Here is an 18,068-nt window from a genome sequence, read left to right as displayed (position 1 = left end):
GAATCAAATAAATCCCTCAAATAAATAAATCCTTCAAAAGTGAACATTTCAGGGATACTTTGTAACCTTTTCATTTTCTTGAGCCAGTATGTGCTAAAATGACCCTTTACAGGGTTAATGAAAGGCCTTCTAGCCCCTATCGCCCTCTGTGGATAGAATATTCCACTTGTGACTTCAGACTGGTGAGCCGCTCTGTTAGGACTTCGAAAAAATTTGAGCTGACATACCTGGTGCTACAGTCTGCTTCCAGCACCTTTCCTGCATGTTTTAGATTATGCACACAGCTGTTTCATTTAGTGATGAATCACTTCTAGGCATAAAGGAAGGCTGGGGAGACATTTTAGCTGGTGTTAAAAAGGATGGACAAACAGCGAGGAGATAGGCTCTACTAGCTGACACTAAGAGGTGCTAAAAGCAAGCCAAAACGGCCAAGTTCCCCTTTAAAAAGGTTGGCTTGGTTTTTTGTTGTACACAGAGTTAATTATCAGAAACTTAGCCTCTGCTCTTAACAGGCTTCAGGTCGTACAGAATGTGGCAGCCAGGTTTCTGATGAACACCTCTAGACGTGACCATATCACACCTGTACTGGCACGGCTCCATTGGCTACCCGTAAACTTCAGAGTGAAGTTTAAAATTCTGATATTTGTTTTTAAGGCCCTGAATGGACTGGCACAGGATTACCTGTCTGACCTTGTGACTCGCTATGTGCCAAACCGGGCATTGAGATATGCCGATTGCTTGCTGCTTCACGTTCCCACAATGAAATACAAAACGCGAGGCAGCGAGCTTTTGTCTAAGCTGCTCCATCCCTCTGGAATGCTCTTCCTCTCTCAGTGAGGCTGGCACCAACCCTCCCCCGTTTCAAGTCACTGCTTAGGGTCCACTTTTGTGACCAGACATTTTTAAACCCTTCACTTTTATTATTTATATTATGCATTCTTTATATTGATTGTGATTTTTTGCTTTGTTGTGTACTTTTACTATTGATTGTGTTTTACTCTATCTGTACAGCACTTTGGTCGGCTGCCATGCCATTTTTAAATGTGCTTTATAAATGATGTTGGTATGGTAAGTGAAGGACTAGGTCATGCTGTAACATCTCAGACTCATGCGGTTATCGAGCTAAACTGTAAACTGGCTGTGGTTTGGAACTTGTGCGCAAAAAAGAAATCAGCTTGACTATGAATTTGGCTACTTGGATGAACTGAGATCACACTAAAGACACACGCGTGTACATGTACATTTTCGCCGTTTATTAGGATAGGTTGGGGGGAGTCTGTGTCACTCACTCCTGCTCCTCCTGGAAGAATCCGGCTCCGATCGGCTCTAAAAGTTGCTTAAAGTGCACGGCTGACACATCACTGGTGTGGCTGTCAGAAAGCCTGACAGCACTGCTCCATTCAACCACATTGTAGTAACACTACACTTTACATGTCCAGTAATGGTAACGGTGTTGCAACAATGGGAAAAGAAATTAGATTACTCTTTTACGTAAAAAAGAATGTCGGCAACATGCAGTGCCTGGCCCGGGCCTCAGTTAGACCTTGGCTCCTCTGCTGTCCCATCACGCGGGAGGGGGGTGTCCAGAAGGGGGAGGACCCAACCTTACCTGGATGTCCTATGTCTTATATATTCTGGAAGCTGTGCAAATGCAGGGATGGGAGTAGATATTCTGCTGGGATGGGGCTGCAGTGGTCAGCACCCCAGCAGAAAGCAGAAAGGGTCGAACTCTGGGAACCGGTGATGGTTGTACCTTTTGTGCAAAAGTACTGAGACCAGAGTGAATAGGGTGTGTATGGGGAGCATGAGTTGGTCTCTGGTGTGCATTTTTGTAAGTCTTAGGTTGTATGTGTATGTGTGAGCATGAGGGAGGGAGTGTGTGACAGTGTTTGTGTATGACTGTATATGTCAGGTGGGGCCTTTGACTTCTCCCCTCCTCTGGGACTTATTTTGCTGCTATTGGCCCTTTGCACGTGACATCATGCCACTCACGAGACCACCGCCTTCACCATGATGGATGGCAAAAAGATTGTTTACACCCGTTGAAACTCAAGTGAAGCTAGTCAAACCAAGCCAGTTTGTAGCCATTTATCGCTTTTATTTAGTTGATTTGACAGTAAAATGGTTTTAGCTTGCTGCGTGGTTGGCTGCACTAAGAGACAAGGATGTAAACTCAACTGGTTTTGTTTTTTTAATAACTTTGATGGAGACTGAGGACGGAGATGAACTGCAGTGATCAATCAAGCAGACCAGCACCCTCAGAAATGCAGCGAGTATGTTTTTACTGGGTAAGATTAACGTTCATTTATTTCACGAGGAAGACAGGGACAGGGATAAATTTGAAGTGTTTATACTAGTTATTGACAATCCTGATGGATGGGTATTTCACCATGGAGGATGCGTGCCGTCCACTGTAGTGTAAAGTGAGACAATTATTAACAATATTAAAGCTCCGATGTATGATTACGTGCGTTAAAATTACGTTATTTATTTATTTGAGCGTTGCCGTTCAGAGATTTTCTCATTCCGGTGTGGGAGCAGCAGCTGAACCCGGTAACACCACCAGCAACAGAAACTGGTAGAGATCTGGACTTTTTAAAAATCAGCTTTGGTGTAAAGTGAAACGCTGTTTATAACATAAAGTCATAAATCCAGCGGGGTGAATTTAGGCAAAGTAAGCAACACGTTTACATCGGTGAACAGCTGCAGAGAGAACGTAAGCTAACGTTGGTAAGCTAGTTAACATATCGCTCTCTATGAGCCCCGCTAGATGCGCTACTTCTTCTGATAAGTGAACTGGGCATGAACTAGTTGAAGGAATGCTGGAGGAGTTTTGTTTTTGTTTTGATCGCAAAAACATTGTCAGGCTCTACTTTTCCCTTTGTTTAGTATTCGTGGCGCTCACTGTTTACATGCTTTTGCTGTCCAGCATGGTGAACCCACGTGATTAGGTGACGTCGGTGCAAAGGGTCAATACATCTTCGCCTCCCCTCCCCCTGCCACACTTGGTGTGTAGTGTGGTGCCTTGGTCTGCCTGAGTGTTCACAGGTCCTGGGTAAGGGGGTTTAAGATTTTTGGCGTCTGCCTGATTAATCCCGGTGGCTGCCTGGTGGGATCTGAGTCCCTTGGCTCTGTTGGGTCCCCGGAGGGGCTTTTCGCCCCTGGGTCCCGGGTCGCTGGGTTCCGGGCTCGGCCGGCTTGGGGGTGGGAGGCTGCAGGAGAGCCTGTGGGCTCGCTACTGATATCCCCCGGGACTCTGCCGGCTGCTGGTTGTGTCCCCCAGGACAATCCTCTGCGCCTCTCGAGGGGGGCTGGGGCTTTTCTAGTTGCAGTCTCCCTGGGGTCCCAGTGCTCGGGGGCAGCTCCTGGATCTCTGAGACTTGGAGCTCCTTCCATCTCCTACACATCTTTGGGGGGCAGATCTGTGGCCCCTCACACTCTCTATTGGACACTCCTATAGAGAAAACTTACATATACAAGCACGTGTACACACACAGGTGCTCACATGGTGCTCTCATAAGTATGGACTTGGGCACGTTCAACACATGTTTTGAGGCTGTGGTTGCCACTAAATGCACTGTGATTTATTATCGTGTGATTGTTCAGTAAAACAATGTTGATTTTATATTTCCTCATCAGTTTGACGCAGTGATAGCTTGCTCCTGTTGTATTGTTGTGTGTCCCTTTTCTTTTTTTATCCTTCTGCAGGTCAAGAAGCAGACTCTTGTTCATCATTGATTGTTTGTTTTTGTATACTGGACACTGTGCTCAGAGCGGATCGAAGCGCACACAGTGGACAGTGGGCTGAAGATCTGTAGAGGGGTTTGCAGCGCAGTGCAGAACCACGGTGCATGCGGTAAGATTTCCTCCCACCGCAGCGGTCTGGAAACCCTGTCTCTCTGAGGGATGTGTCACCTGGAAAAATGTTCGCTGATTATGAAACTTTGGCTGAATAGCGCTTGTTCCCGTCTCTAATATGGACACGCATGACGCATCCAGTCTGAGGCAGAATAGCCTCTTCAGCTCAGAAAGCACCTGTAGAGACATTTGATCACGCACAAAGTTTATGTGGAGCAGAAGCGGTCGGGCCACGGCAGGTGAAATGTTCCTAGCCTACATGAAGTGAAACTGTTTAATTGTAACATTAATATGTTACTGGACACGCTGGTCTGGTTGGTTAGACCAGTGTTTGAAGTGGAAAACACACACACACACACACACACACACACACACCAATTAAAATAATGCTGATAGCGTGGACTAGAAGACAGGTGATGGTTTACATATTTAAATGATGATCAGGCTGCTGTAAAATGTAATCTCCATCCACATCCAGACAGAATGATCCTCTATTCTTTCTCTGTTTGCTCTGCTCTTGTCTGGGCTGATGTAGCTGACGGTGCGCGCGGCGCGCCTAACTAGCGGCTGTGATGCACATTTTACGCATTTGGAGAGGTGGGCTGGATGCTTTGCTTTTACTGGAAGATGGTCCACTTAACGCGCGGGTGTAGACTACATATTAATGACAAATGAATGAAAATTAAACTGGGAGTTTTTACTTCATATTTTATAAATAAAAATGACGGGGGAAAACATTTATGACGTCTTTTTAAACTAAATTTTCTAGCGCGACCTGCCTGATTCACTTAAGTCACTGCTTATTAAGGTCCGTCCAAAATTACCGTGGCCCACCCAAAAATGAAAACTTGGCGCTGCGCCTGTTATAAACCTCTGCAAATTGTTGTTCTTCACTTTATCAAACTCAGACTTTGTACAGCTAATGTCAAGATGTAAAATTATGAATTCAGTCGAGCTCTTCCGTCCTTCCCTCTCCTGCTCTCCTGGAAACCCGACATCGGCTGTCAGAAGCGGGAGGTGAAGAAGGAGATGAGGCAAACAGAGTGAGTGCGACGTAAAGAAACCAGACTGGTGTGGAGGTGAGCAAACAGCTGGAAAAGTGAGGGTGTCAGTTGAATGATCTCAATAAGAAAAGTGTGGGTGTTGCATCCCCCACGGGTGCGACGCCCATGCCTTTACTTCAGAGCTGTCTTTTTAAACATAGGGTTAAAGTTGAAAAATGTCAAGCACCAGCCATTTTAATGTTGGAACATACCACAATATGTTACAGTTTCTGCCAGGTGAACAATAAAATGCACTTTTAACTAAGTATGCATTTATTCTAAACTTCTATTACTACTTATGAGAAATTGATTGTGAATCCAGAGAATCTATTGTGCTGCAAGACTTCTGTATTTACTGGTTCACCAACTTTGACAAGCCTCTTCTCTCTGCCAGGTGCAAATTAAAAACTGGGGCATCATTCAAAATATTTGATGAAACTGAATTTAGCAGAACAGGAATGTGGATTGAGAAGAGAGGAAATGGGAACTTTACAAAATGAGGAAAATTAAATAAATATCTAGTACCACCTCCATGGTCTCCTATCTCCATCAAATGTCTGAGCAGCTCAGGAGTCTGAGATACTTCTGAACAAGTCCTGCTTCTTTCCAAAGCAATGGGTTAAGATACCGATAGACTCAAATGACTGATAAGGTTGAAAATGATTACCTCCATCCATCTGTAGAACCGTAAAAATGTTTTAGTCTGCATTACACCGGAAGCACCTTCTAAAGATAAGGAATTAAAGACTGAACTCCTTCAGAGATTCACATGTCTTAGTTGTTCACTTGTCATCTACAGAAAGCATCATCGTTAACTTTTCTAATTTCAAGCTGCAAATGCAAAAACACTTCCAGCTGCATAAAAATCCTGATAAACTTATTTTTTCATGCATTTCACAAAACTTCTACTCGGAGTTTCTGATGATACTAAACTAAAATAAAAATAAAAAGGTCAGTGCATGAGCCAAATGTTTACTTAAATGATCAATAAGCATGACTGGATAATGAGTGCCCATTTCAGATCTAACAGCTGAATGAGCCAGTGACCTATACCTGTTTCAATACAGCACAAAGCTTCTGGCAACAAAGTAAAGGTAATTATCTATCTATACAATGCATTTAGAAAGAACAGAAAAACACAACTATAGACGCTCTTTTTAACCTAAATTCAGCAACAACACCTGAATAAAATCACATTTTAAAATAGGATTTCTTTGTACTATTAAATCCTCTGGTTGGAAAAGACAAACATTGTGCTACAATATTTTTATTTGTTTTTGTTTTTAGGTACATGAAATGTTTATTTCGTTTCATAAACACTTTAATCACAAATTGTTATTAATTCAATGGAATTTGTAGTTAAAATGTTTATCAGGTGGGGCTCATAACCCACGTTTTTGTCTTAAAAACAATTGTGCAGCTTATGTAAACATACAAAAACAAAGAAATAAAGCAAAGAGGCAGAAACTTACCCTTTACCCTCAAGCTCTCAGGGATCCCATCCTGATGGAACAAGAAGAGAAAAGCTATAAAAAACCATAAAACCCTCAAACAACAAAGACAAACTTTCTCATTCAAATCTGTAAATCTTGATCATATAGTGTGATGATTGACAAATGAATCCAAAACTAAACATTTTCATCAGTATTTCAGCATTTAAATGTGTTCGTGCAGCAGAAACAAATTAACAAGGATTTCGTTTTAAAGAGAAATTCAGTCTGAAAAAAATAAAACAACCTAAATAATGATGCATCAGTAAAAAGGACACTAATGTCTCATTATGTAAGAGCCATTTGCTTCACTTTCATGTTCAAAGATTAAGCATTAAAATCACTGTTTCCAAACACTTTGCTTGGTCAACACATATTTATCCAATTATACAGTTATTTTTTTTCTGAAACTCAAATATTTAAAAGCCTTTAACTTGCTTTGTGTCATTTTCAGACATTGAGTTAGATATTTAGAGGCTGTTCCCATTCTTACCCAGTCTTAACTGTATTTTTATGGAGTTCCCTGTTGCTCTATTTAAAATCATGACTGATACCTTTAGATGTTTATTTAGAGTAATCACATCTTTGTCTGTGACTCACTTACAATCATCTTTTTGTTCTTCTGATCTCTAATACAAAAGAAAAACATCAGCAAATATTCCCTAAATATCAAACTAAAACAAAATTAAATCGAATAACTGTCTATGAACATCAGACACTCTAAGTCGCACAACGTTTACAACCGGAGGAAATGGCTCCATCAGGACCACTATTCCAAATATCTGTACTCCAGAAACCATGAACTCAAATGGGCATAAATATTTAATTTCTATGGTGTGATCTGCATGGCCCATCATTCTTCCTCTTGTAAAGAAGAATTAGGCCGTCTTACCAATTCTAGCTGGGTGGCTTGGTTGCAGCCAGTCTGCTGTCAGTAATGAATGACAGTCTGACTGCCAGCAGGAACCAGATTACTCAGTTCCTGGAATGCCATTGAAAATGTGCATAATGTATAAAACACCCACTCAAATGATTTAAATCATATTAAAAGTACATGCAATATGTTTAAAGATGTTTCTGTATTAATGAAAAATAATGGAGAAGTTTCTGGTTTAGTATTTGATTTTAGTGTAAGTTTATCTTTGAACTATGTTCTGTGTCTTACTCTCATATTCCCATCAGGACTGTGCTGAAGCTGCAGATGTGTAGAGCTGCTGTCGCTAATGAGTCTTCATCAGAGACAAAACACCCACAAAAACAACAGCTCTGTTGGACCATGTCTCGAGTTTATTGGGGCACATTTTGTGGCTACCACGCTGCTGTTAATGTGTGTTGGTGTTCATAATATACTCCATAGCTAAAAAAAAAACTGCCTAAAATAACTTTTGAGAGAAACACTATTCACATAAAACCAGCATTAAAGAATGTGTTTTTTTCAAATGTCACTCATTTTTTTATCACAATTTGTGAATCAAGATTATTAAATCAAACAAATGTGCACAAAACCAATAAAAAAGGATTTTGTTAACAGAGGAAGAAAAACCTAAACATTGTAAAACTTAAAGGGACTTTACAGAGTTTTGAATTTTTGTGCTCGCGATTGCCCCCTCTGGCCAAAAGCATAAAGGCAGCTTCAATAGGAGGCTTGTGCACGAGGCGCGCATGCTGTACGTGCACACTCCTTAATGAAAATAACAGCTGAGACGAAGCTCTGTGAAGCTGACGGGGGTCAGCTTCACAGAGCTCTGAGAGATGACGGTCCCTTGTGTGTGTGTGTGTGTGTGTGTGTGTGTGTGTGTGTGTGTGTGTGTGTGTGTGTGTGTGTGTGTGTGTGTGTGTGTGTGTGTGTGTGTGTGTGTGTGTGGCCTGGAGGACAGAGGACAGGAGAACGCACAGCTAATTAATTAAATAATTTGGTTCTGTACCTTTCTCTTCAGCACAGCCGACAAAGGTTTAAGATGGGTCAGTCCTCCTGCATGCTCAGATCATTCCATTCCCTTACTTGAAAAATTGTTCCAAAAGGAAAGTTGAACCCACATCTTTTTTATCTGTGAAATGAACGCCGTTCGGCGAGTCTCAAATAAAAATTTGGGCATCTTACTGTAAAAAAATATACCATTAATGTAAAAATAAAATTCTGAAACAACCATGTTCACATCCAAAATCATACCCGGGTTCTTCTGCACAAAAGCCCGAAATTTTACTAGGCAAGCTAAAGCACCATTGGCATCTTCTGTATCTGTAACATTTATATCCTTGATCACAGCTGAAACAACGTTCAAAGAACGGTTCGGAGGGCTATGCCTGAGCGTGAACGCGCATGAAGCAGCCTGCTTGACCCGAGCAGCTCTTTTTCTGTGATTTTACAGAAAAACAGGCAATCACAGTAAAAATGCCAGGGCTCATTCTACAGGACCAGGGCATTGCAGGAGAATGTATGAAGAAGAAATTTATTATTTCTATACATGTTTTGGCTGTCAAACTTCCATAATGTCCCTTTAAAGCTAAAAGTCAGATAAGGATTTTTATTTTTTGATAAACCTTTTTTTTTACTGGTTGATAAAGATAAACGTGTTAGATAAAAAAAATCAGTTTAGAGGCAAAACACGTTAAGATTCTGGCCAACATTTCAATTCAAGATGATGAAGAGAAAGCACGTTCCTCTGAAATAGGTCAGGTTCAACAACTAAACCTTAATGTCTGAAAGAACAATATATAGCCAAAGAAACACCCCAAAGACTTGAGAAAATTTTCACAACAGCTAGGCCTGGGACGATAACAAATTTTGCTGGATGAGATATTGTCCAACAAATTATTGACAATAAACGAAATTGCCGACACTGAGACCGAAATAACCACGTATGTAATGTTAATGTATCATAATAACGCAAGTACACCCTTTAAAATGCAACAATTAAACCTTTATTTAACATTGGAATGTCCAGAACCAGAACTTTTAAATTAATAAATAAAACAAACCAAAAATGAATAAATATAAAATGACTTTCACTCTCTGTTAGAAAACATTGCACCAAAAACAATAAGAGACCCGGTCTCTCCAAAGCAATAAATACAATGCCCTGTCCAGTGTCAACAACCAAAACTGCATTTCAATAATTATAATAGAAAAATAATAATAGAGTTGTACATTTATTAACCTTGATATATTGAGGCTGGAAAAATTATTGAGTTCATCTTCATCTATCGTACGATTAATTCATTTGATTATTGTCCCAGCACTAACAATGTTCTGGCCTCATACTAACAGCAGGTGTACAAAGCTGCTTAAAATACTGAAAATATGCTCACAGAAAAAAATAAATAAAATGACAATCTACTCTTTGTTTGCTAACAACCAAAAAAAAAAAAAAAGAATAAAGAACTCCTGCAGTTGGGAAAAATATCCAAAGATACTAATTGGTAAAAGGCCGTCAGACTTCACCTAATTGAGGAGAATGATTTCCCCACGGCTGCTGGCAGGCCTGACTCCTCTGCCCTGAGACTCTGGAGACAGGCAGACACGCTCAGCAGTACGACCCTTGCTTCATCCGGCCCCGTCACCACCAGGTGGCTGACGGCCCACTTCTACCTCCATCTGTGTGTTTCGTATCTCCCATCGCTCCACCCGGACTAGCATTCTCTTTGTTGAGTCATCAGAGTTCACAAACATGACTACTAACCTAATCACACTTCAACTCTAAACATACTGGTATACCTGCAAATTACAACATACCTATAAGACGAATTGGCAGAAAAGAGTCTTGAGTATTCAGGTCAGAAGCAAGCATGTCTGCTGGGTCAGAACTACACATGTGCAATTTAAAAAATAAATGATTACATGAACAAAATTATATTGTCTGCCAACTATTTATGTAAATGTATGGCAGACTGTTTTTTTTTTTCTATTTCCTTGCCTGCTCCTGTATCTTAATGCTGGGGCTCACAAAAATAAAGCTATAACCCATGAAACAGCTCTGGCAGAGACTGTTAACAGCATTGCTGCTTCAAGTCTACCAACACTGGTAATCCAATCAAAACACTGCCATATTAATAACTGGGGATGTAATGATTTACTTAATAATGGTCCAAATGTCTTTTTTAAATACTTGGAGGCATGTTTGGTTCAATAATAATAATAATAATAGTAATTAAATCTTATGCCATCGACCTGAGTGACTGCTGCAGCAGTAGCGGGTCAGTCTTCTGACTCAAGAACTAGAGCAGTCTAGTTCTGTTTTGGCATCATTTTGAATTTTGACAAACCTTTGAATATAGTGGTGAAATCGTTCTGGATAAAAACAAATGTGTTGCATCTGTACAACACGCCTCACCTACAGGGATGTTACTTCAGAGTTTTGGCACAAGGAAGAGTCAGGAGGGAAAAGATAAGTTGTGTTTTTCACAAATTCCAGTGCAGAAGTCAGACCTAAAGCTTTGAGAGGTCTCATTGCTAAAGATTGTTATACTCATGAAGATGGAGGATGCAGGATTCTGGATAAATGAAGATTAAAATTGAAAAATAGTATTATATCCCATTACAGTAACACTTAAAGACGGTCCTTCCAAAACCTAATGAAAATATATTACAAAGTTACTGAGCAGCTTTGTGGTACCTTAACTCTTACTGCTCATAATAAAAGTGGGTCGCTGCTAACAAGATCCACTCAGAGCATCTTTCTGAAGAACAGGCAGAAGCTGTAACTACAGTGTACATTTCAGGGGATCTCGGTATCAGACATCAGGTATCATCATGCGGACAGACACAGCAAACCTTCTTGTCACAGCTCACATTGATGAGCCATCCTGGATGTGCTACACTACCTGAGCCACTTGTGTGGGTTGTAGTCTCCATCTCATACTACCACTAGAGTGAAAGCACCGCCAGCGTTCAATAGTGACCAAAACTTCAGGCAGAAAGCACAGGAACTGAGAAGCGGTCTGTGGTCACCACCTGCAGAACCACTCCTTTATTGGGGATGTCTTGCTAATAGCCTTCCCACCTGTTGTCAGTTACATTTGCACAACAGCAGCTGAAACTGATGATCAGTGTTGCTTCCTAAGTGGACAGTTTGATTTCACACAGCTTGTACATATTAGTCATTTTCCTAATAATTGTTACTCTATCGTTATTTTATTATTACTTGTTTTTACACAAAGTACTTCATCAATTTCCTAACTTTGTGAACTTTCTCACACAAATGGCAACAAAACCCTTCTGATTCGGAGAAGTATGAGTGACTTGGACTTACATTGTGTTGTTTAGGGTGTTACCTTTACTTTCTTACAAGTGTACAAACCTAACACCTTACATGAAACTATGCCTTTATCAATATTGCGCTTGAATCAAAACTCTTTTTTTTTCAGTTTTTACTTGACGTGTCCTTGACAAGAACTGATATTTTTAAAACTATTAGTGAGGGATTATCTAATATTGATACTGATGATCTAATACTGATGTTTGCTGTTTCTGGAGTTTTGACTGAACAGGGAATACAATGAACCAAACCAAAAGTCATGATGAATCAAATCATGAATTTTGGAATGTGTTGCACTACATGATATTTTTAAATTACATTGCATGTTTTACTTTCACTCATGGATTATATTTTTCTACTTGCTTCATGTGGGAATTGACAGATTTTTGGAACACTTAATCTGGATATTAGATTTCACCCTGGGTTTTGATTTTCTTAGAGAACTATAAATGTCCTGCGTGTCTTTCTAAGATTCATTCCGCCTTTCACACCCCGATGATGGTGCTACACTGTTTCAACAGCTACTCTGTGGCACACTGACAGAAGCAAGGCACTTTGGGATCACAACCCTCAGCTTAGGAACTACAGCCCTAATGGTCATCATGGATCAGCACAGAATATTTTTTCGTCTATGTGGCAACTATACAGAGGGTGGTTAGAGGATGTCAGCCTAAAGTTGGCTGGAACAGGAAAGTAGACAGCTTATCAGCATTAATGACAAGGGTTATGGCTAAAACTGACCAGCTGAGAAGGAAGACAATGTAACAGTGAAAGTGGTCACATTAATGCTAAAAATTACCTGCCAACTACTGCTTCTATACATCCAGTTGTTTCTTGCCATTCATTCTTTCCATTCCTCCCATTTGCAGCCTGTTTATCTCAATATAATTTGCTCACCGCCCCCACTCTCCTTCTCTGTCTGTCACTCTTTCTCCCTCTCAGCCACTCAGGTTATGCTCCGTTAATCTAGATTTGCCATGTGGCCAAGCCAGAGCTGGATTGCTGGGCTTTGCACACAGTTGTCTTTGCATCCATTTTGTTTGTCCTGACATAATAGCTTGATGTCAACAGGACAAACACACAGAACTTGGCTGACTGCAAGCCTGGCAGATTTTCTGAAATTATCCACTTAAGACTTAATCACTCCTAAAATTAACCTCCTACTAGTAATCACCAGTTTTTAAATGGGTATTTTACAGACGTTTGTGAGACTCTCTTCCCGATGTATCTGTAATTATGATCAGATGGGATCTGTGTCCTACACATGACCCTCTTGTGGATTTCTCTGGGATTTCCTGAAGCAATACAACTGCAACATGTCACCAGCTGTTTATGGCTGACTGACTCTTGGTGATTGAAGTCTTTGTGGGGGGGCTTAAGAGGTCATGTCTGATCCTGTTACGCCTGTCACAAACCGTCCTTAAAAGGACAGGAAAGAGGCCTACCATCTAAGCCTGAATAAAACACATTTACCTTAAATATGTCGGTATCTGAAACATTAAAACAAAAACTGTGTAAAAATAGCTAAACGTGTTGCTGCGTGGTTAAGATAGCTTGTATTCACTTGGCTGTATTGACAAGTGAATGAATGACCTGAACCTCGCTGCAATCTCTCCAACACCAGAAATAAATTCTCCAGGCAACACAGAGGGCGCTTTCAATGTGGCTTTCACTTTCAAACGGACTGCATATTTCCACAGCTTTGTTTGACAGGCAGATAAATGAGCTGAGTTTACCTCTGTCCTCTCACAAGACAAATTATTATAGTATGCAGATGCTGTAATGACATTCCTCTGGGATTTAATCAAAGTGCCTTGCACATTAATTTCATTTGAGTGGAAAAGCAAATACATCATTTTTGTAGCTACTTGTCACATTCCAGCTACATGGGGACACACATTTAATATGGGAGTCAGTCGTCGTTCACATCATATCATAAAGAGAGACGAACCTAGACGTAGACATTTTCTCTTGCAGACAAAATACTGTAAATAATGTAATTGCGGTCTACATAAAAAATGTAATAACTTAGATATTGGTTGATTAAATTACTTTAGGCAGGCCTGTTTGATGTGTACAGATGAATGGTATTAGTTGTAATTCATGGAATCTGTGTTTTTACTTTCATTTTAAGTTGATCTAAAATCAATTTAAAAAATGCTAATAAAATATGTTCCACTTTTACAAAAAAAATCACTTTTGAAGTGATTTCCTTAGCCCAAAACACGAGAGTTACAGAGGACATGTTCAGACTTTTTATAATAGTTGATTAAAAAAAAAACGTGTTCATAAAGTTCTAAGCACTAAATCCCTCACATGAAGAGATTTAAGCAGTTTTAACTTTTTTCTTTTTAGTATTTTACAGAGAAAAAAAATGAAGAAAAAGTAAAAAAAAAAACTGCTGAAATCACTTTTTGCGAGGGATTTTTTAGTACTATCCAGAGTTCTCCTTGAACCGCCACCTTATCATGGCTTAAGGAGTGCCCTAAAAATCCTAGGAGCTATGTTGTCTGGGGCACTTTGTGCCCTATAGGGTCACCCATGGCAAATTTGTCCTATGTGAAGCGTGAGACAAAATGCAGTTCAGAAGACTCTTCATGGAAGTGAGATCAAATAGAGTACCCGGCTCGGATGGTTACCGGGTTCCCACCCTGGAGCCAGGCCTGGGGTTGGGGCCCGTGAGCGAGCGCTTGGTGGGGCCCAGCCCAAACCGGATACATGGGCTCATCCACCTGTGGACCCACCACCTGCAGGAGAAACATGAAGGGTCCAGTGCAATGTGGATCAGGTAGCAGATCAAGGTGGGAGCTTGGGGGCTATTGGGATATGGAATGTTACCTCTCTGGCGGGGAAGGAGCTGGAGCTTGTGGAAGAGATTGAGCGATACTGGTTAGATATAGTCGTGCTCACCTCGACACATAGCATTGGCTCTGGAACCCAAGTCCTTGAGAGGGGGTGGACTCTCTTTTATGCTGGAGTTGCTCAAGGTGAGAGGCTGATGGCTGGGGTGGGCTCTTTGTTAGGCCCAATACTCTCTGCCTACATGTTGGGGTTTTCTTCGAGGGACGAAAGGGTAGCTTCCCTGTGCCTTTGGGTCAGGAAATGGGTCCTGACTGTTGTTTGTGCTTATACACCAAATAGCAATTCAGAGTACCCACCCCTCATGGAGTCACTGGGACAAGTACTAGATGGTACTCCAACTGGGGTCTTCATAGTCCTGCTGGGGGACTTCAATGCTCATGTTGGCAATGATATGGCATGCCCAATCTGAACTATAGTGGTGTTCTGTTATTGGACTTCAGTGCAAGTCACAGTTTGGCCATAACAAACACCAAACACAAGGATGCCTTTCAGTATACCTGGTACCAGGGCAGCCTAGGTTACAGGTCAATGACTGACTTTGTAGTTTTATCATCTGACCTGAGACCATAACTTTTGGACACTCGAGTAAAGAGAGAAGCGGAGCTGTCAACTGATCACCACCTGGTGGTGAGCTGGATAAGAGGGCAGGAAAAGATGCTGCACAGACCTGGTAGACCCAAACGTATTGTGAGTGTCTGCTGGGAAGGCCTGGCAGATAAACTTGTCCAGAAGGCCTTTAACTCCCACCTCCAGCAGAGCTTTGGCCACGTCCTGAGAACAGTGAGGGACATTGAGTCCGAATGGTCCTTGTTCCGCTCTGCAGTTGTTGAGGCGGCTGTTGCTAGCTGTGGTCGCAAGGTGGCCAGTGCCAGTTGTGGCAGTGGACACCAGAGGTTAGGGGAGCTGTCAAGCTGAAGAAGGAGGCCTACAGGGTGTGGCTGGGATGTAAGTCATCAGAGGCAGCAGACAGGTACCAGAAGACCAAGAGGGATGAAGCAGTGGCAGTTGCAGAGGCAAAATCCCGGGCATGGGAGGAGTTTTGCGAGACCATGGAGAAAGACTATCAATTGGCTCCAAAAGGGTTCTGGCAAACCATCTGGTGCCTCAGGGGAGGAAAGCAGCAACTTGCTCACACTGTTTACAATGGGGATGGGGAGCTGTTGAAGTCAACTGGGGCTATTGTCAAGCAGTGGAAGGAACACTTTGAGGAGCTCCTCAGTCCCACCGATGCATTCTGAGGAGGAACCAGAGATGGGAGACTTGGGGGTGGACTTTCCAATCTCTGGGTCAGAAGTCGCTGAGGTAGTCAAACAGCTACGCAGCGACAGAGCCCCTGGGGAGGATGAAATCCAACTTAGGTATCTCAGGACTTTGGATGTTGTAGGACTGTCTTGGTTGACACAGCTCTGCAACATTGCGTGGTCATCGGGGACAGTTCCTGTGGCGTGGCAACCAATCCACATGTGTTTTGTGGATTTGGAGAAGGCTTATGACCGTGTCCCCAGACCCTGTAGGGGGAGCTCTAGGAGTATGGGGTGGATGATCTTTTGTGAAGGGCCATTCAGTCCCTGTACCAGAGGAGTGTGTTTGGTCCGCATAGCCGGCAGTATGCCGGACCATTTCGCAGTGAGGGTTGGACTCCACCAGGGCTGCTCTTTGTCAACAGACCTGTTCGTAATGTTTATGGACAGGATTTCTAGGCGCACCCAAGGTGTTGAGGGTGTGAAGTTGGTGGCTGGAGAATCTCATCTCTGCTTTATGTGGATGATGTGGTCCTCCTTGCGTCATCAGACTCCGACCTACAGCACTTGCTGGGGAAGTTCGCAGCCGAGTGTGAAGTGGCTGAGATAAGGATCAGCACCTCCAAGTCTGAGACCATGGTTATTGACCAGAAAAGGGCAGCTTGCCAGCTCCAGGTCGGGAGAGAGGTCCTGCCTCAAGTGGAGTAGTTCAAGTACCTCAGGGTCTTGTCCACGAGTGAGGGAAGGAGGGACAGAGAGATCCACAGGTGGATTGGGGCAGCATCTGCAGTGATGCAGACGCTGAGCCAGTATGTTGTGGTGAAAAAGGAGCTGAGCCAGAAACTAAGGATCTTGATTTACCAGTCGATCTACCACCCAGTCCTCACCTATGGTCATAAGCTTTGGGTAATGACTGAAAGAACAAGATCGAAGATACAAGTGGCCAAAATGAGTTTTCTCCACGGGGTAGCTGGATTCAGCCTTAGGGATAGGGTGCGAAGCTCGGATATTCGGGAGAGACTCGGAATATAGCCACTGCTCCTCCATATCGACAGGAGTCAGTTGAGGTGGTTTGGGCATCTTGTTGGGATGCATTCTGGACACCTCCCCAGGGAGGTGTTTGAGGCATGTCCTGCCTTGGGGTCCCGTAGGAGGAGCTGGTGGAAGTGGCTGGGGAGAGGACGATCTGGAACGCCCTAGTTGGGATTATGCCTCTGCGACCCGGACCCAGATAGGTGGAAGAAGATGAGACGAGAGGGCCTTCTAGAATGTGCATTTTTCAAGGCTCTGCCCTTTTAAGAAAACAAGCTGCAGCCTGCCACGCTCACCCATTCCTTGATAGGCTGCTGTAGGTGAGGAGCTCAATATCTGAGAAGGGCTCAGATTGGAGCAGCTGCTCCTCCGGCCTGGAGAGGTGAGAAGTGGTTCTATACTAATAGTCACATTTGTGACGTCACAAACTGGGACGTTTTTGAAATAGCTAGTTTTAAGCCATCCTAAAACGACGTACTGACAGAAAACAAATGGACTGTGTTTTTTTTCCTATTTGGAGTGTTTATAGATGCAGTAGAGGCCCATGAGGCAACACAAAAGGATGCGAAAGACAAGTTTTGCATATGTCCCCTTTAAAGAAGTAGAAATTAATGTATAAGAAATATTTCCCATTTTTTTCTCTTGAATATGTTGTTCTCAGTTGGGGATGCAGCTTCTGTTTCTTTCATTAGAGTTATACTTGCATATAAAAATGTTGTACAGTCATGCAAAATCACAACATAGACTCCACCTGCTGATGATATCAAGCATCCTTATCCTTATTTATCAGCCCAAAACCTATTTGGAGAAACCTGCAATACGTATTTTTACTGCAAAAATGATTAAAATGCTGCCTTCCATTCCGGAGATGCTGCTTTTGTCACACACAAATATTCACTATGCCTGCTGACTGGATCCTTGCATCCTCCTAAACCAAATTAATTAAAAAGGGAAAAAAATGGTTTCATGCTTTTTTATTTATGTGACAACATTAAATATGCCTGACTACAGTTCCTTCTTCACTGCGGAAAAATGAAAAGGCAGAAAAAAGCAACTGCATTGCTTTTCTCCTCATTGTGTTTTGAATTGTTATTTTCCAGCAAAGCCTGTTATTCCTCTGTTTTTATCTGTCTGACCTTGTGTGTCTGTGGCCGTCTGCTTCAATGTCCCTCCACACTGAAAAAGAAGAACTAGAGAAGAATGGTGAAATTTAATAAAGCAAGGCTACATGAGCTGTTAACTTCTGTCATTAAAGTGTTATGTTTTGTAAGAATAGCAAGGAAGTCA

At 42.1% G+C, this 18,068-nt stretch overlaps 1 protein-coding gene across 2 annotated transcripts in view; it reads right to left on the bottom strand.

Moving 5' to 3' along the window:
* fstl5 (follistatin-like 5) overlaps positions 1-18,068 on the bottom strand; it is a 279,655-nt gene that overhangs the window by 213,087 nt on the left and 48,500 nt on the right. For both annotated transcript variants that reach the window (XM_015951097.3, XM_015951089.3), the window contains exon 3: positions 6,374-6,404. In XM_015951097.3, coding sequence (XP_015806583.1) covers positions 6,374-6,404 — 31 coding nt within the window. The remainder of the gene's footprint in view (positions 1-6,373; positions 6,405-18,068) is intronic.

This window comes from Nothobranchius furzeri, chromosome 1, assembly GCF_043380555.1.
Source record: "Nothobranchius furzeri strain GRZ-AD chromosome 1, NfurGRZ-RIMD1, whole genome shotgun sequence".
In the NCBI taxonomy this organism is placed as follows: Eukaryota; Metazoa; Chordata; class Actinopteri; order Cyprinodontiformes; family Nothobranchiidae; genus Nothobranchius; species Nothobranchius furzeri.
Note: the sequence above shows the minus strand (reverse complement) of the source record. Positions and strands in the feature narration are given on the sequence as shown.